The following is a 24,353-nucleotide window of genomic DNA, read 5'->3' on the forward strand; positions in this document are numbered from 1 at the left end:
GCTGCTAACACTTAGAAGCCCTGAAAATAAGGGCTTATTTTATAGAGCCAAACCCAAGAATATCTGCATTAGCAGACTCTAAGAAAAATGTCTGCCTACGTGACGCAATTAAACACTTGGCTTTGTGTAACTGAGCCTAGCCATTGTCTTCAAGAATAACTTGGATCTGCTGCACCATCCTAGTTGAGCTTCACTTTCCCAATGAACATCCCATCTCCCCAACACAACTGAAAGCAATGTTCTGACCTAAACTGTTAAAATTTCATTGTGGCTTGTCAGATGTGTCACTTAATACCTCAGTCTGTGTCGCTGGCCCACAGGATGAGGGTGGCAATATCTCAGCTGAGAACCATGAGTCCTTCATATTTCAAAGTAATAAAAAAATCCCACAAGAACTATATTAAATCAGTCTTCATCTATCTCCTTTCTGGTGTTCATTCACAAAGAATGAAGAATAATTCATTTCCTTACTATTCATCTGTCCCACATATGTACTAATAGGCACGAAAATACTAAACATAAATCTTTTCCTCATCCTCAGAATGATTTTTAAAAGGCACCCTTCCCTTGCATTTCTGTGTGATGCCTGATAAATAATAGATCAGTTGCATGGTGTTCATTTTAATATTAATGTCAGACAGCATTTGAGAGAACTGGGGCAGAAACCCGAATTCTGGAAGAATTTGGTATGGCAGCAGTCACCATCCAGAAGTATTTTTTTCAGCTCAGGTCCACCTCTATAATATACAGACATTATGGGGTGTGCAGGACCATGAATTTCCCTTCAATTTACCCAGAGACAAGGATGCTGGCCATTCATTTTTAAAATGAATGATTTAAATTAACTGGTAGGTTAAAATAAAATATCCATCAAACACAAAAACAATGGGAAGATACTGTGATCTGCTTTAGGAATCCTGACATTTTTTTTGTTCTGAAATTAAAGAAAGCCTTGTTTCCTCAGACTAAATGTTGACATTTCCCAGTATGGAGATAAGCAACCTTTGAGCTACATAATGCTTTGATTCAGCTTAAGAAAATTCTTCCTAGCTATAGGGCTTTATTCATGCCTACAAAAAATATCTTCTGGATCCATAAAATATAAAAAACTAGGATTAATTATTTAGTGCTATATCCATCACTCTTCCATGCAGTACTAGGAAGCATATAAGGACTTTTTCCTCCCATCTCCTATCCTGGCATCTTTACAGAATGTACGCTTAGCTGAATCTAGTCTAAGAATTAGGGGCCAGGCCACCTTGTTATCCCATTCTGCAGTTCTGAGAAAGGCTTTGTGTTGAGTGCAAATACGTGCAGGCATCACACACATGCAATTCCCAACACACAGAGGACAGTGATGTCCCCCATCACCCCATGGAAAGTGTGCTGTGGCTGCCTTGGTACTGTGGCCACTTTCTGTGGCTACAAAGATTGTTGTAAGCCATGAGCAAACAGAGCCATCTCTACCTTCCCATGCAGATCTCTAGTCAAGAATTGAAGAGAATCTGAGAGAGCTCGGGATGTGCTACAGATGTGCTGTTTCTCCCCACTGCTCGGACACTGCCGAAAACAAACACGCCATACTTGCACACTAACACTCATTTAAAAGCTGATTTAGGAGGAGAGGACAAAAGTTACATGAAGGATACATCTACTGTATTAAAGATAAACGCCTTTCAGGTACAGACCAGACACCCAGCCAGAACACATTTCTGTCCCTCACCCATATTCCTTTGCAGGGATTCTCAGCCTGCAGTGTTGTCATCCATCACTGGCGGCCTTGACAGGACTGCTCCACCTTGGCTTCCTAGACTGTACTGTTATTGTGGGAGAATGAATGGGGCAGGGATAGAGACCAAGACAAGAAGGGAAGGATATGGAGTCCCACCCTCAGACAGCAGAGCAGAGCCATAAGCATCACAGGCAGCAGCAGACAGCCAGAGCACTGGCACAGGCAGAGAAAACAATTTCAGTGAGTAGAGAGGGACAATACTCATCATCTAACAAATGTGATTACAAAAGCTTTCCCTCTCTGACATACTCACATCCATCACAATGCTGCTCAAACTCTAGTACGCTCACCACTGCAGACTAGGAAAAACAGTTCTGCACAGAAGTAGCCTCCACCTCTGTTCTACAAGTCAGCAATTCACGAGGATTTCTCTGAACTCAGAGGCACTCATGAGCCTATTGCTATCCCTTGTGCATCCTGTGGCAGCTGACTCCTTCAGCCATTTTTCACCGTCCCACTGCTTGTCAATAAATCACCGTGCTAATTCCTGTGACACCTGCTGTGAAGTGCTCTGGGAATTGTGGCAAAGATTTCTGGGCTGCATCTGAGAACTGGTGGTGAATGGCTGACTTCAGGTTGACATGATGAAGAAAGGTTAAGGCTCTTCAGCTGAGCAGCCTCTTAGAAATGATTCATTGTGACTCCAGCGATCCCTTTTCTATACAGCAAGTCTGTCCTCTGCATCTGCCTGAACACATAAGGGGTTTGATGCTTGTCTTCTGTGTTGCTCATGTACTTAAGTTTCCCTCTCTTATTACCTGGGAAGGGTGATTACATTTCCTATGGAATATCACCAGTGATACATCACACTTAAGGGCTGTGTCTCCCCCCACCCTCTAATGGGAACCTGTGGCTACTTCATATTTTCCTTCCTTGAATACCAATTTTCCCACAAGCCTGTGTGTTAGCCACCAGCCTCCCACCAAAGAATAATGGGACTCCTACTGACGCTCATTTAGAGTAAATTATTTTCAGTTAGTAAAGACAATTCTCTCAGTGACGACTCTGGAGAGCCAGGGATGGTACAGCAGAACACTGTCTACCCCACAATTGATTTGAATACAGTGGTTTGAAGGAAACCTCAGACTTCAATAGGAACCCATTAAGAACAGCTATTTGCATGGTGCCTGTCTGAACCCTGAGGACAGCAAAGAAAGTAGAATCTGTCTGTCATGGTCAGCTGATTATTCCTTTTTTTATTCTTCCACAATTAGATGGTCTTCAAATAAACATTGGCATCAGAGATCTGAACTAGCAGTCACAATCTGTGTAAAAAAGACATAGGTCACAGAACTCAGTTGATTTTTGGATAAAGCAAGATATTTTGGGTTGGTTTGGTTTTTTGGGTTTGTTTTGGTTTTTTTTTTTTTTTTTTTTGCTTGTTTTGGTGATTTTTTTTTTTGTTTAGAAAAGTTCAAGTGCTTGCTTTTTCTACTTCCCCACTCCTGTTCTCATTCCTCTCATAGTTCTTCATGACACTTGGATTTGGATAGGGAACTGCTATCTGGGGGACTGTTAAAGCAACCCAAAGGAATTAAGTATCTGAACCCACACTGGAATTCAAAAGCTGTAGGCCAAACAGCTAAAAAACTTTGAAAAGGGCGATTAACAAAAGTAGTCAGACAGATTCCAAGTCTACACATACACAGATAACAAATGCAGCGCTGAAAAGGTCTGCTTCCATATCAAACAATACTTTCTAGCTTGTGCTATGGAAGTGCATGCTCATTTTTGCTGTCTCTGACTTCAGCCCATTTTGTACTACAAAAAAGCTGGAACAAGGGTGTGCACATATATGTACATATTAACTCAATTGATTCTCTATATTCATTTCAATCAGGAATGTTTTGCTGGGGAGGAAAAGGAAGAATTAAAAGCCTCTCAGTCCCATTTCCTCAAACAAAAACAAACAAACAAACAAAAGAAAACAAAACAAAACAAAAACAAAAACCCAAGCCCTAGCAGATGGATGCTGTGGGCTCCATGAATGTCCTTGCCAATGTGCAGGATATCTGGGAAAGCTAAACTCCAACAGTCTCAGTCCTGGTGGGGAACAGCAGGGCATCATGACTGCTATAAAGCGGGGAGTGCAAGATCTGCTGAAGCCATGTATCAATCAGCATGGCAGGGTTACCTTGGAGTTACTGACATGGAGTGCAACTCCTGGCTCCTTCAAATTTCTTTTAGGCAGTCAAGATGAAAACCTTATCACCTGAGAGCTTATCTCAGCTCTGCTGGGACATGAACAGAACCCATACGTCTTCATAAAGCATCTCTTTCTGAGCAGCCCAGTGTTTACACTAAATTAATTTGGCCAGAAAATCCCTGACCACCTCCAAGCAGGGGCTGCTGCGAGAATGGAGCTGCTATTTCTACACAGCTGCTGCTCTAAGGAGAAAAAAGCAGGGAAGAGGAAGAGCCTGAAGAGTAGCTGGGGCCACTCTGATTGTGAATCAATCAAACAGCACTGGCTGTTGGGTTGGTCTGGGGCACAGGGAGTGCCTGATACACACATTTACCAGGACTGAAATGTGCCCAAACTCCATTACACACACATCTCCTAAGCTGAAGCCCACAAGGCAAAAGAATCATAAAACTATCATTGAATGGTTTGGGTTGGAAGGAATTTATTATTAATATTAATATTAATAATAAATTGATATTATCTAATAGATAATATGAATGTTATCTAGTTCCCAACCACCTGCCATGGGCAGGGACGTCTTCTACCAGACTAGGTTGCTCAAAGCCCCATACAACCTGGGCTTGAATATTTCCAGGAATGGTGTTAAGATGCTTACTAAAATTATTAGAGAGATGTTTCTGCCTGAATTAAGGAGCAAAAACCACCATAAGCTATAGTCAATAGTGCAGATTTTTATTTAACAGTAACTGTTAAATAAAAATTAAAAAAAAAGAAAAGAGGGAAAGACAAATAAATAGAAAAGGGTGGGGGGAGAAGGGGGAGAAAGAGAGTAAAAAAAAACCTCACAATTGTGGATGCTGATGGCATTCCACTGGTCCTCTTCTGATGTTCTCAGTGGGAACAGTCACCTCTACCAGAGGTGGGGAAGCCCACAAAACAGAGTCCAGTGGCTTTATTCACTCAGGATCAGGTGGGTACACCCAGGCAGGCACCTCCCCTGGCACCTCCCTGGAGTGGGGAGTTTTACACTGGATGATGCAATACTTTGGATCAGAGGACACTTCAGGAGTGTTTGATGGTTTATGACACCTTCAGCCTTTTATGACACCTTATGAAACATTACAGCAATTACAGCACATCAGCAGGGATGAATACCCTCAAGCTATGTATGAATGTCCTGATACTACTCCAGAAGGGATTCTTCACAGCTGAGGCACATCTGTAAGAACTTTGGCATGATAAAAAGCATTTTCCCTGCTTCCAAGGATTCGCCTCTTATTAGCCTCTTCCTTTACTTTGTTCAACACCCAGCTGGAGCCTCCTGTGATAGGTAGACACAGCCCCTCTGCACCTGGGGGAAGTGTTAGATTGTTTGAGTCATTAACCATCAGCAGTCCAGTCTCTCAGAATGGGGCAGCCACAACTTCTCCGGGCAACCTGTTCCACCACCTTCATAGCAAAGAATTTCTTTCCAATCTAAACCTAGCCTCTCTCAGTTTGAAGCCATTAGCCCATGTCCTGTTACTACATGCCCTTGTAAAAAGTTAAAAAGTCCCTCTCCAGCTCTTCTCCAGGCCCCCTTTAGGTATTGAAAGGCGCTCTAAGATCTCCCTGGAGTCTTCTATTCTCCAGGCTGAACAACCCCAATTCTCTCAGCCTGTCTTCATAGGAGAGGTGCTCCAGCCCTCTGAGCATCTTTGTGGCTTTCTCTGGACTTGCTACAATAGGTCCATGTCTTTCTTATGTTGGGACCCAGAGCTGGATGCAGCACTCCAGGTGGGGTCCCACGAGGGCAGCTAGCCATGCTTCTTTGGATGCAGCCCAGGATACAATTGGCTTTCTGGGCTGCAAGTGCACGGTGCTGGGACATGTGGAGCGACCAACACCCAAAATCTCATCAACCAACACCCTTTCTCTGCAGGGCTGCTCTCAAGCCATTCTCTGCCCAGCCTGTATTTGTGCTTGGCATTGCTCCAACACATGTAGACAACCTTGCCATCAGCATGGCTGCAGCAGGAAGGACAGAAAATGTTCTTATTCTCAAGAAAAAACAGGTGGCATTGATCCTGGTCAGGACAAGAAAGGGAAAAGAGAGAAGATGGACTGGGGGTCCTACTGTAGTGTATTAACTAGCCACTATGTAGTCATGCTCTACTGTAACAGCTGAAGAAAGGCTCAGAAGTGAATCAGAATCCTCTGACAGATCCTTCCATTAACAGTTAATATTTTTCAAAAATTTTATAGTCTGACATTCATGTGATCAAATGCAGGGGGAAAAAAAACAGAGCTGGGGAACATATTTCATTAATTGAAAACCAATTCTCTGCTAGCTACTGTCAAAAGCAGCTTCTGGGTTGTTTTTCTCTGCAGAGAAGCTGCTGCTGGGACTTTGCCAGTTCAGCAGTTAAAGGTAATCGCAAAGAATCCCTCAGCAAATTGTAAAGTGCTCGGGCTGAAGAACAACAAGGTGTTTGGGGACTGACTTGATTGTTTTAATTTGCGTAATACTAGCAGCAAGCAGCACTTAAGAATTACTCTGCTTAATTCACCTATTCCAAAAGCAAGATAAAACCAAGCTAGCTTTAATGCATAAACCAGACCTAAAAGTATTTGATTTTATCTCCATGTAGATAAGGAAAGTGCAAAATCTGGCATCTGGTGCAAAGTGATATTCTTACATTGTATTTTCTATACACCAACAAGGAGCTAGGGGCATGCATTGACACAACACAGCAGTCATCAGGATCTGACTCTTTGCTGTCAGATCTCTTCCTTTTACTGTTTGGAAAAGAAGAGACATAGGTCATCTGAGTACTCCCAAAATCTCTAAAGATGGTGCCACAGTGCACCTACCTTCCTCTTCACAGCAGCCAATACATTTCCTCTCACTTCATTTAACAGACTGTGACAAATGTGCAGATCTCACCCCACAAATGTGCAAGTAATTGACTCAAAGGCAAGAATAAATCCTTTCTTACCTATTCCCCTTATATTTTTAACAGCATAGCCGTCAAAACAAAGCAAATCAATTTTTCCCCCTTACTGTCTCCACTCTGACTTTTCAGAATATTTTTAGTTGCTGTGATTAAAAATTTACCTCTTAAGTACACTGAGGACACAGTGCATGTCTTGATTACAATTCTGTATAACTTTTTCAGTCTATCTATGGATCTTTCTTGCAAAGGAAGATGTGGAGCCGTATCTTTCCTTACTTCCCTTATCTTTCTAACAAAACGGAAATATTGGTAACTAATTTGAAAGAACACTAGGAAAATAACCTCACAGCAAAATGCAGAAAATACATTTTCAGAATGAAGATGTGAGGCCGTCACATGTCATGGGATTACACAAGATACCTTACACAAGAGAAACATGGCATGCTAAACTGAAAAACACACTTGCAGGTCTTGCCCAAAGCAAAGATAAAAAACCTCAGCATTTCTGTATTCTGTCTTTGGTGCTGCATTTTAGGGGACAAGTTCTCACCCCTGGACTCTTTTCTCTTTCTGTCCTCTTCCTCAAGGACAATGTGGGTCACAAATGTCTTGGGCCGCTTCTATCACATATTCTACCATGTGTGATTAACCAGTACTTCCTCTATTACTTTGTCCAGATATGCTTTAATTACCATGCCTGAAATTCTGCATGTGTGCAGCCACAGTATTCATCTGAACGTCACCAAAACTGTATGAATGAAGGAATGTAAATCCCTCTTCCTGGGATTCTCTGCATTGATCTGCTTATTCATAGCAGGCAGAGACCCTTCTCCCTTTTGACTGCCATTCGGCCACTCTTTCTTTTTTCCTGTGAAATCTGTTTCCTATCCAAAACTGGAGAAGTCTTGACTATTGAAAAAGAGATTACTTTCTGATTTAATTTCATTCATATTGATTAGACAGTTTAGACAAGTTGAGTAGTAGAAGGCCTAAACGTAAAGATATGGAGGATAAAACAGCCATTGCAGAAAGTAACAGAAAGTAAGGGAAACACCCCTTTCTTTTCTTCTTTTAGTATCAATATAGTCCAAGATTTTTTTTTTTTTTTTTTTTTTTTTTTTTTTTTTTTTGCAAATGTTTGTTCACTAAAATGTTCCAAGGGGGAAAATGTCAGCTACAAATCCTCACTCATTGTGTATTTGCACAGCAATGCTTAAAGGTCCTTAAAGATCTCCCAGGATTTGAAAGAAGTAATTCAGTCAGGTAGCAAAAACAGTGCCACTGCCTTCCGGTGGCTGGTTACACGGCTCATGGGGCATCTGACAACTCCAGGCAAGTCACAGTGAACTCACTTCACACATCATGCATGGAGAAATACATTCCACCATCCAAGTGTATGAAATTCTAACTGTTTGAAGCTAATGCATCAAGCAAAAATAGCTGCAATACACAGGTGGACAACATTTTGCTCACTGCAAAGAGACACTTCTCTGCTTTTCTTACAGATGGCCTGCTCCTGTTCTTGCCAAAACCACCACAGTTTCCTTGGCACTTAGAAAAGTCACAACTTTTCCCTCACATATGCTGGCTGATTCTTTATATACCTGACTAACAGGTGTGTTACAGCCATGGTTTGCATTATTCATCTTGGATGAAGTTAAACCCTGACTGTGTGACACATCACACATTACTCAGTTTACCTCAGCGCTGTGTTTTGATTTTGCTCAGTTAAGTTTACCTCAGACACATTTAGGCTGGAACAGTTCTTAATTACCACGGCACAGAGACTTGGCATTCTCCTAAATTTGTGCTTTTCAGCAATGAGACTCTTTTCTGCTGTATCTTTAAAGTGCCTGCACTTCCTTAAAAGTTGGTTGTCTCAATATTATTATATTACCTTACAAAGCAGGTAATCAAGATTTACTTGATTTCAGGCATCTCTTCCTTGTTTAAACAATTACTTGTCCCAAGCTTTTTCCTGCCCCCACTTTCCTTTTCCCTATAGAGAAATACATTTTCACTGCTAATACACACTGTAACTGCAATGTACTGCAGAATGGGTATCAGTCCAAAGCCCAGTGAAATCTTGAAAGGTTTCTGAACCACAAAAAAGGCAACTACACAGTATTACACAGGCAGCCTCTATAAAGGACCTTAATTTAAAGACCTCTTTTTGTGTTATAAATTAGTTTTATTTGTGTAACATTTTCTACCTTCAGATCTTTATAGTCCAATAACTAAGAAAAGCAGTTTAAGAAGGAAAATGAGACAACCAAATGTCCTAATTCCTCATGAAACTGGTGTTCTTAAAGGATTAAAAAAAATCTGAATTTTAAATTCTAGAAGTGATTAAATACAAGCAAGAACTTAATAAGCTGCTTGCAAGTAACTAAAATTCAAAACAGCAGGACTGCAGTTTTTCCAGTCCTAGACACTTTTCTCCCATCCTCCACAGCAGATTCACTAAAAATTCAAGATAATGATTACAAGTACCTAGATCTGTAACATACAGATCCATAGCAACGCTGAGGATCTCTTATGTTAATTTCTGAGCCCAGAGGCTTTTCTGCAAAACTGAATTAAAGAAACCACTGTATCATTCCCATAACCAGATGATTATTGAGGAATTAAGACTAAGTATAAAACTCTTTTCAAAACGTCAGTCTTCCAAGGCCTTTAAAAATCAAACAAAATTACTGATGTGGCTTGCATCATCAGTTCTCAAAAGTTTCATATCTACACACATCCTGTTCTAAAAAGAAAGGGCAAAGTGACCATTAAGAAAGTCTTCATTTATGATTCCTTGTTAATGCAGCAGATAATCTCCTTGGAATTACTGATTTCTAATGGGACATTTGAAAAGATTTCTTTTACTGTTGTTGCAGGTGAAAAAACCAAGAGGACTACAACATCACTTACCAACAATCCATTAGTGTCACCTCTCAAATTCTTCAGATGTAAAGGTGAGAAATTTTCCCTGCTTAAAGTGTCAAAACATATTTGGATGTCTGCAGAGTGAGGTTTAAATGGTTTAGAGAACAAAACTAGTAAAGGTCCTAAATCTGTGTGACAATTCCCCTCTATTTGCAGAAGTGACAGAGGGAACCAGAGGTGTATTCCTTGAGGAGGAACAACTGTCATCCCTGGAATATGTTCTGTATGTGTCAAAGCATATCAAAGGAGAAAACACACATCGGAGAAAAGCAGACTAGTGAATCCTGTCCCTACCTCACCACTCTACTAGTATGGAAGCCAATATTCTCAGCAAAGAAGAGAAGCATAACGTGTGAGTTGAGCCATGACTGATGCAGTGCTGCTGGCAGGCTGTCACAGCGTATGTGGATTTCCCCAGTAAGATGCTCAGAGTAATCACAGAATAATACTGCCCCTATTTGAGGAAGCAGGGAACAAGATTTCTCCAAAATTTCAGACTTAGAAGAGCTTCTTGCAGTACACATAGGATTTTCCCCTAAGAGATGATGTAACAATGAAGATAATTGCTGGTTTGGTGTCACTGAGCAGAACGTAGGCAAAAAGTGGCAATGAGCACTGAGGTGTTACACATACAATAAACTTTTGGCATGAATGAATGGAAGGACCAGTTCCAGAATGGGGCTCAACAACCCAGTTTTCACCAAAAAATGTTGATTGTACTCTATCAGAACCATCATGATAGAAGACAGCAGGATCTGTGTGCAGAGCCTTCAATGTCTACGTACTTGTGTTAACTGATACTATGGTGCACTCCAAGTGACAATAAGAAGTTATCCACACCTGCAATAAACTTGCTTCTCAGTTTCTTTCAAAGATATAGTCTGTTCTTTACAATGAAAAGTACTCATTATGTTATCCTAACCTGTATTCCTCTTCTGCACACACCATCTTGAGTAAGTTAAGATCCTTTTGCATGATTCGTATGTGAGAAAGACTCAAGAATTAATGACTCAAATCTTTAAGATGCCCACACAAATTTCATTTCCATTTCTGTTTCTTCACACAGCACAAATAGTCTCATATAACACAACACAAAAAGGGTAAAAAGGAAAAAAACCCTTAAAAAATAAAAATCCACTGAAACAGCATGAAAACTAGACCACAGAACAATCTATTCATCTGGCCTGCATCACACATCAAATTCAAAAGGATAACAAAGTTAAATACCTGGATGTAGAGAGCAGAAAATGAAAAAAATCTATAGGTGTTGGAGAACAACACGAAGCATTTTCCTGTTGTCTTCAAAAAAGGTTTATTATCTGCCTTCCTACAGCACTTTAAAAAGTCTCAAGACAAATTATTTTAAACCTCAGTTTAAAAAAGCTAGATAGCCAGCAGCTTTTCTACTTCTTGATTTGGAAACAGCAAATTGAAAAATGGTACATATGTAATAGCTGATACTTGTCTGCTTTTGAGGCAGCTGTTATAACCAGTTGGACAAATACCCTGTGCACTCCCTGGTCATGTCAGTGCTGCAATAGTGTTCTGAAACCTGAGAGATTGTTCAACAGCATATAAATAAGTGTCAGAAAGAAATGAACAAGGTCTTTTTTTTTTTCCTCCCAGCTGAACACTAACAATAGCATTCTGCAACAAACCATTACTAACACTGACATTATAGTAAAGGTCTACTAGTGTGTCAGGACTACAGAAGAAAGGAAGAGAACAAGGAGACCACTTCATTCACTTAGCAAAGAGCAGGACTAGAATGTCAGATACGCACTGCCAAATGTATTGAGGAAGGCAGTTGTTCACTGTTGCTGTCAAAACCTGGGCACAAAGCATTGGGGTAGTCTGAATACCAGAAGCTCAGTACTAGTGGAAAACTGAAAAATAGATAGTATTTATTTTAAGTAAAAAGTTTTTGGTTTTTTTGGGTTTTGTTTTTTTTCTTTATTTTTTGATGAAGTAAAGTTTTGGAGCTAAAAAAGGAAATGTGCAAATATTTTAAGAATCGAGAACTTCTTGGTATACAGAACTAAAATATTCACAAAATATTTATACTATGACCACAGGAAAAAGGTGTTAAAAGTTTTACTTACTTTGGATGGGCAAATTCATCCAGTAGGACAACCTTTTCTATCAAGTCTCCACCAATGGTTCGAACCAAATCATAGAAATCATTCTGAGAGTATGTCTCAGAAGGCAGCCAGAAGGAGATGTCATTGATCAAAGGCGGATATCGGCTGAGTGGCTAAAAGAAATTTAAAAACATACTTTTATACATGCTTGGACTTGATAACTATACCTACAACTGTTCTGAACTTACATAACACACAAAGTACACAGTTTAGAGGCTTTTTGAAATGGTCTTTGAAGGGCAAACTGACCTCATAAATGACTGAGATGGAATATTACGCTATGAAATGTCTTTTAAAGATCCCTTCATAACAACTTTGGTTTATTCATTCATAAGAAAAATCTTGGTTATGTTTGCTAAAATCAGAGTTTATGACCCTGAACACTCTTTTGCAACAGAGCTGCTTAGAAGGAAGAGATACTGTCAGGTGGTTTTTCACTGGGTGGAATTGCAATTTTTAAAAGCATTTTCCAGACTTTTTGCAGATTCAAAACTTTTTGTCACATTCAGGTATTAAATTTATATGCATTTTATAGGACTCTTATATTACACAACATATTTATTATTTTTGCTGCCGAATTTTTAACAAAATCTTATAAATAGGCACCTTCTTATTAAAATGTTTTAACAAGAAACACACTTCGGCTTAAAAAGGGGATCAGTTCACTTTCTGGTGGATTTTGTAGACATTCAAACATCTACAACAACACAAAAGGTATGGCTGTTAACATAGTTTTTCATTCCACAAGTACCACAATAGGCTTTTAAACACAAAGGGGAACCTTTGCTGCCCACACAGAGTGGGCAGATAGTGTAACTTGTTATTTGTAAAAATAGGAAGAGAAAGAGAAATGAAACCAGATAATTAACTTTTCAGTTTTGATGAAACTTCCCAGGACTCTGTGGGTTTCAGATCTCACCTTTGCTGAGAAGTTTCACCCTTTAAAGAACAGAAAACGGTAACATTCTCCTTTCATGACCTCTAGGTCATACAGTATCTTACTTCTGCCTTGCATTAATTCCCTGCAGTTGAAAAAAGTACCTTTGCACAAGATGGTTAGAGTCTGCAGGAGAAAACATCTATTTTATTATTTTCTTCATATGTACAAGAGATTGCAAGTGTACACCTTGGCCTATACAATATAATACCTCACTCAAAATGTATTCCATGTCTGGGAACGTTTTATGATGGAGCAGTGGAAACTTAAGTGAGTACCTGCTAAAGCAATAAACCCGTTAATAAGGCAAGTTTACAGCATTCTGATTTACTCAAATAGTGTTCTGTAGAGTGTAAACTAGTCAATAAATATCTGATAAGGAATACAGCCCCAGTTTTAAATTAATAACACCCCCAGTAAATAAAATTGTGAATCGCAAATGATTATTGAACTTGTTAAAGGAATAAACTTGTCAAATGAATTCATATCCTCTACATCAAATTAAAAAAAGGAAACTTGCACAACAAATCCATTGCAAAAGAGCTTTTGATAAAACACTAACAAATGAAATGCAAATGTCTCTGCTCTACAAAAGTCACAGCTGCAAATGCTGGAGATGTTCCTCAGACAACAACCTGATACATGTGTTAGTGTATAAAGTTATAATCCTGCAGTAGACCCCTATAGTCTCACCTCATTCCTATCCACCACTTTATTTACCACTGCTATAGTTCAGGAATATACTGAACACCCTTCAAAGCTTGGTGGAACTCATTCACTGAATTCACAGTTCAGACATTTAATCATTCAACCAGAAGATGTGGCTCATGAGCCTCAGCAAGATCAAGGCACCTACTTGCATTCACACAGGTACAAGGACAATAAAGAAATCTGATTACATGTTCAGGTAACTCAGAAATGTCCTGTGCTGGTTTTGGCAAGAATTAATTGCCTTCACAGGGGCTAGCATGTGGCTGTGTTTTGGATTTGTGCTGAACACATGGTTGGTAACATAGCTTTTGTTATTGCTGGGCAGTATTTGCACAGAGCCAAAACCTTTCCTGCTTTCCATACTGCCACACTGGCAAGAAAGCTGGAGAATTTGGGAGGAGACATAGCTGGGACAGGTGACCCCGAGCGACCAAAGGGATATTCCAGACCCTACAACATCCTGCTCAGTATATAAAGTGGGAAGAAGGGATATATGGAGTGATGGTGTTTGTTTTCCCAGGTAGCCATCACATGTGATGGGGCCCTGCTCCCCTGGAGATGGTCTGCCCATGGGAAGCAGGGAATTAATTTCTTGGGTGTGCAGCTTTTTCTCTCCAGTGTCATTAGTGTGGATACAGAATTGTTATAATTTTGTGTGTGTATGCTTGTGTTACAAAGACTGGAAGGACAAATGCTTAAAACATAACATAAGCATAACTTTTTATTATTAGCTACTAACCTTTTCTCAGAGCCTTGTAATACAGAAAAATCTTTTATGGTAAAAGGCAAGGCAATAATCCCATATTATACCGTCCCTTCACCACCTGGCTGCAGTCAATATCATTGCAGTAAGTCTTATATCAACACTAAAGTTAGTATAAGGATAAAATTCCTAGTTCTCAAATGTATTGATCTGTTTGTTGTAGAGCTCCATGAGTCACGTAATAGTTTATTAGCTACACCTAAAATGCGAATAGGCTACTAAAGAGTCTCCAACTGGCAAGCCAGAATGAAGTTCCTAAATTTTTATCCAGGCACTCCAGCAAATACATACTGCGGTCCAACAGACCACTTTGCCATTCTTTGATCCTTTCTAAACTCTCCTGCTCTATAACAGCAGACTGGTCCAAAGTCCATTGACTTTGGTCCTTTTTCAAGTTCAAGGCAAATGCCAACCCTGGAAACCATTTCCTTATGAATTTCCAGACATTTCAAAGGCTCCCCTTGAGAGAAATGTGTTCTTCCCACTAAATTTTCTACTCTGTGGTTGCCTCCAGCCACCACTTCCAGCTAAATTCTCTTCATGGCTCAGGAGTCCTCCAGTACAATGCTTGGAGAAACTACCAGGACACATCTGGTTGTGCAGGCTGTGTGTTGGCTGAACCCCAGCACACTACCTGAGCCTGGAAGCCCTGCTGTTCCTGCTTCCATGCCCTGATTACCCCCTTAGTTTTTTGAGGAACTGAAAAGAGGTATAGGCAGAACTGATCCCACCTGCAGAGTGCTGCTGCAGGGCACTGGCCAAGTCTCAGCACTGCTGATGCACAGACATCCCTGCACCCCTCCTTTTGGTTCCATCAAAGTTTTGACACCACAGTGCTACTTTCAATGTTCTGTTCACTTTCTGTTTCAAACACTTCAGCATACTATCATTGACATTTTTCAACAGCCTCAGAAAACAAATGCTTTCCCAGAAATTACACTATCTATAGGACTCCACTGAACCCATCTTGTAGGAAATATTGGAAATAATGACATCACATTTTTCAATCACCCAAAGTGAAAGCATTTAGGAGTGTTGAATTACTATAATTTCTTTAAATAATAAAATGGAAGTTTATGGTGATCCGCTCGCAATTATATATGTTTACTAGTCATTAGTCAAAATTCTTCCTCTGGCTAATAAATAAGCCAAGTATTTCCTAAAACTGCAAGCTTTTCCCTCTCAGGGTGCTAATTTTAGTATAGAAATGGGTAGTTGGACACCAGTGCTATAACCTGCTCTGCCAGCCTGCCTTGCCTATGCCTACATCTATCTGAGGAATGCACCACTAAAAATACAGGGCTGTTAGTCTTTCATATGGGTTGGTGATAGTTTAGAGCATTCCTCATCTCTACCTCTCTGCCCTGCCTTTCTCTCTGAGATTACTGCCCCTGCAGCAGCTGATAAAACAAACATGTGCCTGTTCCTTCACCGCTGTAGCTCACAGCCTGCTGTAGCCAGCTGAAAATTGCCCCACTGATTGGTTTAAGTTAATATGTGCTGGATAAAGAATTGCAGCAGCCAGAGTTATTGGGGGACAGCTGTCTTAAGCAGCAACAGGATCCATCAGAACCCATTTGTCAGCATAAAATAGCAAATACTTAGGCTCTGTGTATGTTGCCACACCAGGGCAACACTCTGGATGCTTTGCGCCATAAGAGTAGTATCTGTCCATCCATACGTGGCAAAGGACCACCAGCTAAGCTGGATCCAGATACCTCACAGCTGTAAGGGAGAGAAAGCTTCTTTCTGAGGGCAGAACCTCCCAAGCCACAGTAAAAACAGCTGGCAATAATGCACTAGCCAGTGCCAGTGAACAACCCACACAAGGCCATGAAGTGTCTTTAGCCCGGAGTCCCAAACAACAGGATGGACATCAGCACTTTCCACAAATATTTGTCATTAGGAAGAAAAGCCATTTCCCCCTGAGGGGTGCAACATGGCAAGGGGACAGGAGAAGTTTTTGTGCTGTGGCTGCTCACTCCATTTCTTCCCTGCTGCCAGCTGCAGATGGGACAAACACAAACAAGTGACAAACACAGCAGAGGAAAAAGCTGTACTTGTATTTTGACAGTGGCGACACAAATGCAAGGTTAATGACGACACGCACCAGAAACTGGGTTAGCAATTCCACGGCAGCCAGGCTATTAAAAAGTCAGCCATGCTTTACTGCCATCACCAGTCTAAGTCAGAAAAATATGAGACTTAGCAGCATCGTGGCTGCTAAGCTTTAACAGTCCTGCCTTGCTCATGTTTTGGAGAAATATCTACATAAACTATACAGTTTTAATGCAACATCATATTCTCATCAAAATGAAAACTACAGTCCTGTAATAACTGAGCCTTTCTTAATATATTCCATGGTGAAACTACATCAATTCAGTGTTATCATAGGAAATATAAACACGTTACAGGCATGAAATTAAAATTTGCAAATTCTCAGCAGTAACTTAACCCCCATGCACATAATGAAGTTTCCTCTATTAGTGTGTATGCTTCTAGATTTACACTTCCGTATTTATGACCAGTGTAGACAAATTACAGTTGCTGCAGGGAACATAACTTTGAATTTCTTGGCTGCCATCGCTTAAAATTTAGTCACAGTGTTCCCCATTATTAAAAGTTTTATACCCTCCTACCCGAATTTATTTTTTCCTTAGATATAGGATATATAGATATATATATCCTAGATATATAGATATATATAGTAAGTTCTATATATTCATACATGTACACACACACACACACACATACACACACACATATATATGTGTGTATGTTTACACATTTTTAAGTGTAAACACACATCTTCAAAGGAGGAAATGTAAATTTCAACAGACAACTACCATAACGTCTGATAAGCAGATGTAAAATATATATAGGGATTAAGCTCTTAAAACCAAAGCAAATGGACTAGTCTGGGATCAATGCACTGATCTGTCCTCCTGCAGGGAGTGGCAGAAGCATGTTAGCCTCCAGTGATGCTCTGAGCTTTTCAGTGAATGAACACAGAAGTATGATCAGCCCTTTTTAGACACCAATCTGCTCACCCCAACAGGGTTCTTAACTTTGAAAAGCTCACATACAGGTACAGGGAACACCATATGTTCATGGGAACATCAAGTGCTCCATGGATTTCAGCACTCTGCTTGTACATGGACCATTCTGAGTGAAGGAGGTTTTCTTTGTACATGGAGATATTCAAGAACGATCCAGGTACAATCCTGTCCCATGTGCTCTGGGACAACACTGTTTGAGCAGGGAGGTTGGACCAAACAACGTGCTGGGGTGCCTTCCAACCTGACTCATCCTGTGGTTCTGACATTCTACATCCAGGTTGAACATGGAGGTGCCCTGGGGCTACAGACTTGTCTTCCTAGCAAAGTCTCAGCCTTTAATGTGAGATGACACAAACCTGTGGACCAGGTCCCTCTCTGCATGCTAGTTCCCTCCCCTTCCCACCTAAACTATGCCCTACGGGGTCATGTTGGAGAGAACAATTTATTTCTTGAGCCCCATTCCGGGTTCCCTGAAGGTGGAAAGCAAAAAAGAGTTGAATTGCTTATATTCTTCCTAAGCAGTCACCAGGTAGCTCTCCATATCATCCCACTTAGTCACCTTTTTCAATGCTCGTCAAGCACCTTTCCTCAGGTAAACCTCCTTAAGACACAAAATAAATGCTCACACAAGTGCACACGCACAGGAGCAAGTGCAACCTTTCTGCATGCTAAAAGTTAGAGCTCATCTAGAGGAACCTGCCTGACAAAGGAAAGTCAGTATCTAATATGACACTGAAAAAATTAGGATCTGTAACAGCCAGTGAAGAGATTAAACTTTGTTGATGAGCTCCACCTTTTCCAAGCAGCAGAAAAAATGCACAACAAGCCGGGTGCTGTGGCAGAAAGAGTGAGTAGAATGCCTGCCTTTACACACATTCACCCAAAAGTGATGCTGATTACTAAGCCTCTGTGGCCCCACTGGAAAGGGACACTGTGTTCTTACAACATTTTAGTAAAATGCAGTAACTTTATTTTAAAGTCAAGCTTGTTTAAATTTGTAATGAAAAATGGGTCAAGTTTAAAGTCACAATATACTTCCCTGAGTGCAAATATGCATTTTAAACTGACCTGTGGTCAGAAAGCCAAGAAATAAGGTGTGGCTTTTGAGAAGATTTCCAGACACAGAAGAGCACTTGTATTGCCACTGAAAGGGTTATGATTCTAAATGACTAGTAAGGAATTGAAAAAAAAAGTCAGGAAAGACATAAAGAAGATGAAAGTATTGATCTAATCCTATTAAAAGCAAGGATGCTACAGTGTACACAGCAGAGATATTCCCAGATACCTGTTCCCTTGGGCATTTGAATATGCCTTGCTTCTTGTGATCTGATTATAAAAACCACCAAAGGATAAGTATAAATTATTCCTAAATACCAGTGATGGACTCCATGCTCTGTGTTTAATGAGGCAAAAATGACTTCTCATTTCCATAGAACAAAGTAGGACTCACAGGGAGAATCACCAAAAGGGATGGCTCTCTACTACTCACTCCCACATCACAGCTCCTTACAAACCCCTTTTGAAAGTAGCAGGGTGAAGAAGCAATTAGCCTGACGTTTTCCTTCAGCAGTTCTATGTCCACTGTGGAAAAAAATGCATTTTCCTCATGCTTCTTTCCCAGGCTCCTAGCTGATGGCCTATCAAGCTAGTTGGTTTCATGGTGCTCATCTTCCCCCATCTCAATCACAGATGTATCACTGCAAAACAACTAAAAACTGAGAAGTGCTTTTTCTGTTATCGCTTTTCCATTTGAGCAGTTGCTACCACAGAACTCACGTGACACCAAGTGGAACTGATGGGACAATCCTTACTCTGTTGTGATGTCTTTGATAGAAAACAAGCAAGCTGCTATCCTGGGAAAGGAATCCAGTGATTTGGAATGACCAGAATGGTAAAGTGGACTCTCACACCAAACCCAGTAATTAACCCTTATGACTGCCTTTTGCATGGGCTGTCCATATTCTGCCTGTCCTTCCTACCCAAATATCCCACACCACAGACAAAATCACAGGCAAGGGTAAAAAGAAGAGAAGACGCAAACCTCAGAAAACAAACTGTCAACTAATAAAAAAACATATGTGTCCTGCACTTCTCTAAAAATACCTGCCATGCCTGCAAGGAACAGGTAATAAGCTGGTATAAGTCAGCAGAAACCCAACTTCTCAGAAGACACTAAGAATTTTCTCTTCAGCAGTGCTGAGCACCTGCAATTCCCGCAGAAGCCTCTGGTTGCTGCAGACATTTGGTGTTTGCCATACTCAGAAGTCAGGTTTACTTCTTTCTGATGGTTTGGCTTGTATATTTTTTCTCATTATGCTTAATAATAATGCTGAGATAAATAGCTCTGTGGAGTAAAATACTGTACTCATCAACAATTCATATAAAAGAGTTATATCTAAATAAACAATGCAAGTATTTGGAAAGAGTCTGCAGCAATATGAAGATGTATTTCTCCCAAATACATAGCATAACAATGGAAACAAAGTGCACCCAATATTTTATTTTGGCTTAGATTAAAAACCTCATATAAAACAGTGTTGATTGTATTTCCTTTTCTGCTCATTAAATGCACCATTCCAAGGAGTTACTGTTTAAATTGCAGAATCTCCAGAACACTTGAATGTGACTTACATCAAAATAAGCTGGCATTATGAATCTTACAGGCACATGCAACACCTGAAAAAGTCCTTCTTCCCACCTATCAACCTATACTTCTTTTTCTGTCTCCTTCCTAAAAAAACACAGAGATTTCCAACACATCAGCAATGACACTTCATATCTCTTGGCTACAACTTCAGACAACGCCCTGGACATTGCTATGCTACAAAAGAATTATTTTTCTACACTTCCCAGAGCTAATCTGTACCATCTCACCATGTACAAAAATTTACCAGGCAAGTCACTGGTGGTTTTGAAATATTTTTATAACTTCCAGTACCACTGATATAGCTGGGTTTCCTTCTTGTCTTAGGAAAACTGCTCAAGTGGCAGAGGAAGAGGCTGCCCAGGGAAGTGGTGAAATCACTGTCCCTAAAAAGTGTATGTGGCATCTGGGGACATGGCTTATAGGGAATATGGTGATGATAGCATAAGAGTAGACTTGGTGATCTAAGAGGTCTTTTCCAACCCTAAGGATGTTGTTGCAGGCCCCCAGCCAGGTAATAATTAGCACTGACTCCATGATTGCAGAAGGCTGATCAATTGCTTTACTCTATAATATCATACTATACTATACTATTAAGAAACTGGTAACCCTTACAGACAGTCCGATACAGCTTTGACCTAACTGGTCAATCCATCCAAACAGCATCCAGTGTCCAATCAAGAAATCACCCTCTGGTAAACAATCTCCATAAGGCATTCCACCTGTGCACAACAGCAGGTGCAGCAAGCGGAAATAAGAATTGTTTCTCATTTTTTTCTCTGATCTTCTCACAGCCTTCCCCAGGAAAATGCCTGGGGAAGTCGTCTGTTGCTCTCTGTGGCCAGAGAGCTGCTGTCACATAAGGATTATATGATTCTATGATTCTTGGCAAAATCCAGTATTTTTAGTTTCCAGAGTAGCCAACTTCACATCCTTCAACCCCCCTCCCCCTCCCACCTCCCCACTTAAGTTCTAAATTCATACATTTACAACCTCTAAAGTTCAAAACTCACAATAAAACACCAAGGTAGTGTAACAAGCTAAAATTTTGAAGTACAGTAACTAAGTCAGAGAAAAACTGAAAAAAAAAAAGGCTCTACTTACTTGTTCATTACTCAGAAGAGGGACAAAAGCCTTTAATTTTTTTCTCTCTGGCAGACCCTGTGTGTTATTAAAGCTATACTCTTTCTAAAGAGTAACAACACTTAGAAAGAGAAAACTACAGAGAAGCCCTAAGCTGAGAACAGACCAAGAAGAAAAAGGTACAAAAAGTACACTCAGCATTTCAGTATGCAATGACAAAATGTAAAGAACATTTAAATCTCTACAAGCAGAATCTTGGTGCAGAACAGATATTTCTTTAATATGCCTTTCCTTATTTTACAAGAATCAGAAAATGGGTTCACTCCTGCTGATTTAGGAGAACAGGTTACATGTGGAAATAATTATGCAAATTGGATTATTGGATTGCACATGCACTTCTGCACAGGCAGGAGAATGAAATCAATCCTCAAAAGAGGGTATTTCTTCCCATTATTAGTTTTTCTAAAACCGCATAGCCAAATCCTATGCAGCACATGTAGCCCAAAGCATCACTTGTCACATTTTGGTTTAGGCTGTCACTGCAGTAGCTCATGTGTCTCTCACAGTAGCAAAATGAATGAAATTGAGGATTGGTATGATAAGAATAATACAGTTCTTCCCAACTGTGCCTTCTGTTGTTTGGCTATTCTCTGTAGCCTAATTCATATTCTGATCAGAGAAGTGGTAGCTGAAAATCAGGGTTTTTTTATTAACACCATGTACTTCAAAAGGTGCTTCTGTTCATGCATACACACATACAGAGATTGTTCTTACCAGCCCTCATTTCCTAGGGACACTCCACAGCTCAGCTGCAATGTCTAATCATGCTACAGATGATGACTGTAGAGGCTTAGGCAAGATTTTAAAGATCACTTTATCAAAAGCTCTTTGCAAGGTGTATCTTTTACATGTAAAACATTGGCATCAGTGCTGAAAGAACTATCAAATAAACTCATGTATGACAACCCTCATCTTTTTAGCTAACTCTGGAAAGATGAATAAGAGCTTATTTCCTAATAGTTTTGAGATATTTTCTTTCCCCCTTTATATTTCTGTAGTTGTGTGTGCACACCAGCACATGCCTGTATCTCTGAAGACACACACAGTGTGTGCTTGGACACATTTTAAACAGAGGTTTATTCTTACATCAAATGCATAATGTATACTCACAAAGACATATTTAACTCTGCTACAGGCATGCACATATTCAGATGGTGGTAATTACCTAGGACTGATAGCAAGAAACCATGGTCCCATTAGGCAGACAGAGCACAAAATGCTAATTCCTGTCCTGAAGAACTTTCCACCCTAAGGTAGTTTGGAGAAGAGATGCCAAGGCAGGAGGTAAAAGACAACCACAATTGAAACATCGTGGAAAACAGAATTATTGAGTCACTTCTCAGGTCAGGGCCAAAGACTAAAGTCAAGATATTTTCTGTGCCATCCTCATAACCAGAATTCTATTATTCACAGTGTAAATTAAACCAATATTGGAAAACCATTGGAAACGTGTAAGGGTTACCCTCCTGACTAGCTACATACTTTTGTAGACAATAAACTGAAAGCTTTGAACATATGTGGACTCCCATCAAAACTAGCAGCTGGTTATCATAGCTTCACATGACCTATGCAAAATCTATGGTTTCTTTAGATTTCCAGGTTTACTCCTTCACCGAATATTAATTTAATGTGGGTTTCAGCATATATATCACTGCTGGAAATTGCTCCATGGCTTATTTAAGCACTTTGTATAACCATTATACTTCATCATTTGGGATGCAATAAAGATCGGTTGATATATTCAGCAGCGGAATTACTCATTTGTGAGCTATTTGTTTCAAAGAGCCTCAGCCAGTCAAATTGCAAATATATGAGGTTTAGAGATCAGAGCAAACCACTGTAACATACGCTTTTTGAAGCTTATTGCAGATTTGCTAAGTAATAATTTAGATAGTATCAGGTGTACTTTGACCAGGGTGCATTGGCTTCTGCCTAAGAAAGAAAGACATCAGCAGTAAAATGGTTCTAATGACAGTGCAGCAGCATTCATACCTGCAAAATCATTTTTTATCTACATCACACAGAAGTGGTGCAGACAAAAATGCAGTCAAGGCTACAGTAGCTTCTTTTTGTTTAAAAAGCAAATTGGAAAGAAGTCCCTGGTGGTCTGTTCTCATTTACTGGGAATGTCTTTCACTACTACTGAGGACACACCTGCTGGTTATATTCACCCCTCACCTTCCATGCTGCCTCCAAAAACGAAAGTGCTGTCTCATCAGTTGTGCTGATGGCATGAAGCAACACAGAGAAGTGGATCAGGGAACTGATACAGCTTTAAGGAACTGCAGAGGAAAAAGCTCCCTGATTCATCACAGTGTAGCCACAAAAGAACCCTCTGCGGTACATGTAGAACAGTAAAGCAGAACAGCACATGGGAACATGAGCACTTGGGAAACAAAACAAAACAAAACAAAACAAAACAAAACAAAACAACTATGCTTCTCATCCTAACACTGTGAGAAACAAGGCTCTAGGGAGGAGTAGTAACAAACAGCCCAAACCCACGAAAACCCTTCAAATGAAGAAAAGTCTCAGTTGCTGTCTCTGGACCTGCAATCAAAAGAGAGGACATCCGCCAGGTGAATACACTGGTATCCCATATAGCTAGCTTCCAAAGTCCCCTGTGGCACTTGCTAGGTTTATTAGTAAATCCCTGGACCTCTCACATAACTCAAAATCTATAGGAAACACATAATTACATCCAGGTTTTGGAGTTACCTGCCAGGACATAAAAAATTTACTGGTGTTTAAAGTGTGTGTTAGCATAGACAACAAAGTAAGGATGAAATATTTTTGCTCTCTAAACATATATATATACATAGACACACACACTCCACCCACTCAAAACAAATTCCAGCTGTGACAGTTGTGTACAAAGCAGGAACTCCTTAATATTAAAAAAAGAACAGCTCAATTCAGCTATTTTGCTTCAAGCCATCACCAGCTAAATCTAAACTAAATGTACTATTGGGATGAGACAAGTTAACAGAGGTGAACAGGAGAGTTTTCAACTATTCTAAGACTGTGAAAACAACATACACATACATGAGGTTTAGATATCAGAGCAAACCACTGTAGGCAGACAGAGCACAAAGTATTTTAAGGAACATAGGTGGAAGAGAGTGGTGGTTTTGCTAATGAATGTCA

At 40.1% G+C, this 24,353-nt stretch overlaps 1 protein-coding gene across 6 annotated transcripts in view; it reads right to left on the minus strand.

Annotated features, from left to right (window-relative positions):
* The window catches only part of FARS2 (phenylalanyl-tRNA synthetase 2, mitochondrial), a 230,009-nt gene that overhangs the window by 64,108 nt on the left and 141,548 nt on the right, over positions 1-24,353 (minus strand). For 5 of the 6 annotated variants that reach the window (XR_009487357.1, XM_059853178.1, XM_059853215.1 and 2 more), the window contains one exon: positions 11,911-12,062. The exons of the other annotated variant lie outside the window; for it this stretch is intronic. Coding sequence is in view for 4 of the 5 variants with exons in the window: in XM_059853178.1 (XP_059709161.1) it covers positions 11,911-12,062 (152 nt within the window). In the remaining variant the exon portion in view is untranslated. The remainder of the gene's footprint in view (positions 1-11,910; positions 12,063-24,353) is intronic. 6 annotated transcript variants of the gene reach the window in all.

Source organism: Haemorhous mexicanus, chromosome 1, assembly GCF_027477595.1.
Source record: "Haemorhous mexicanus isolate bHaeMex1 chromosome 1, bHaeMex1.pri, whole genome shotgun sequence".
Classification (NCBI taxonomy): domain Eukaryota; kingdom Metazoa; phylum Chordata; class Aves; order Passeriformes; family Fringillidae; genus Haemorhous; species Haemorhous mexicanus.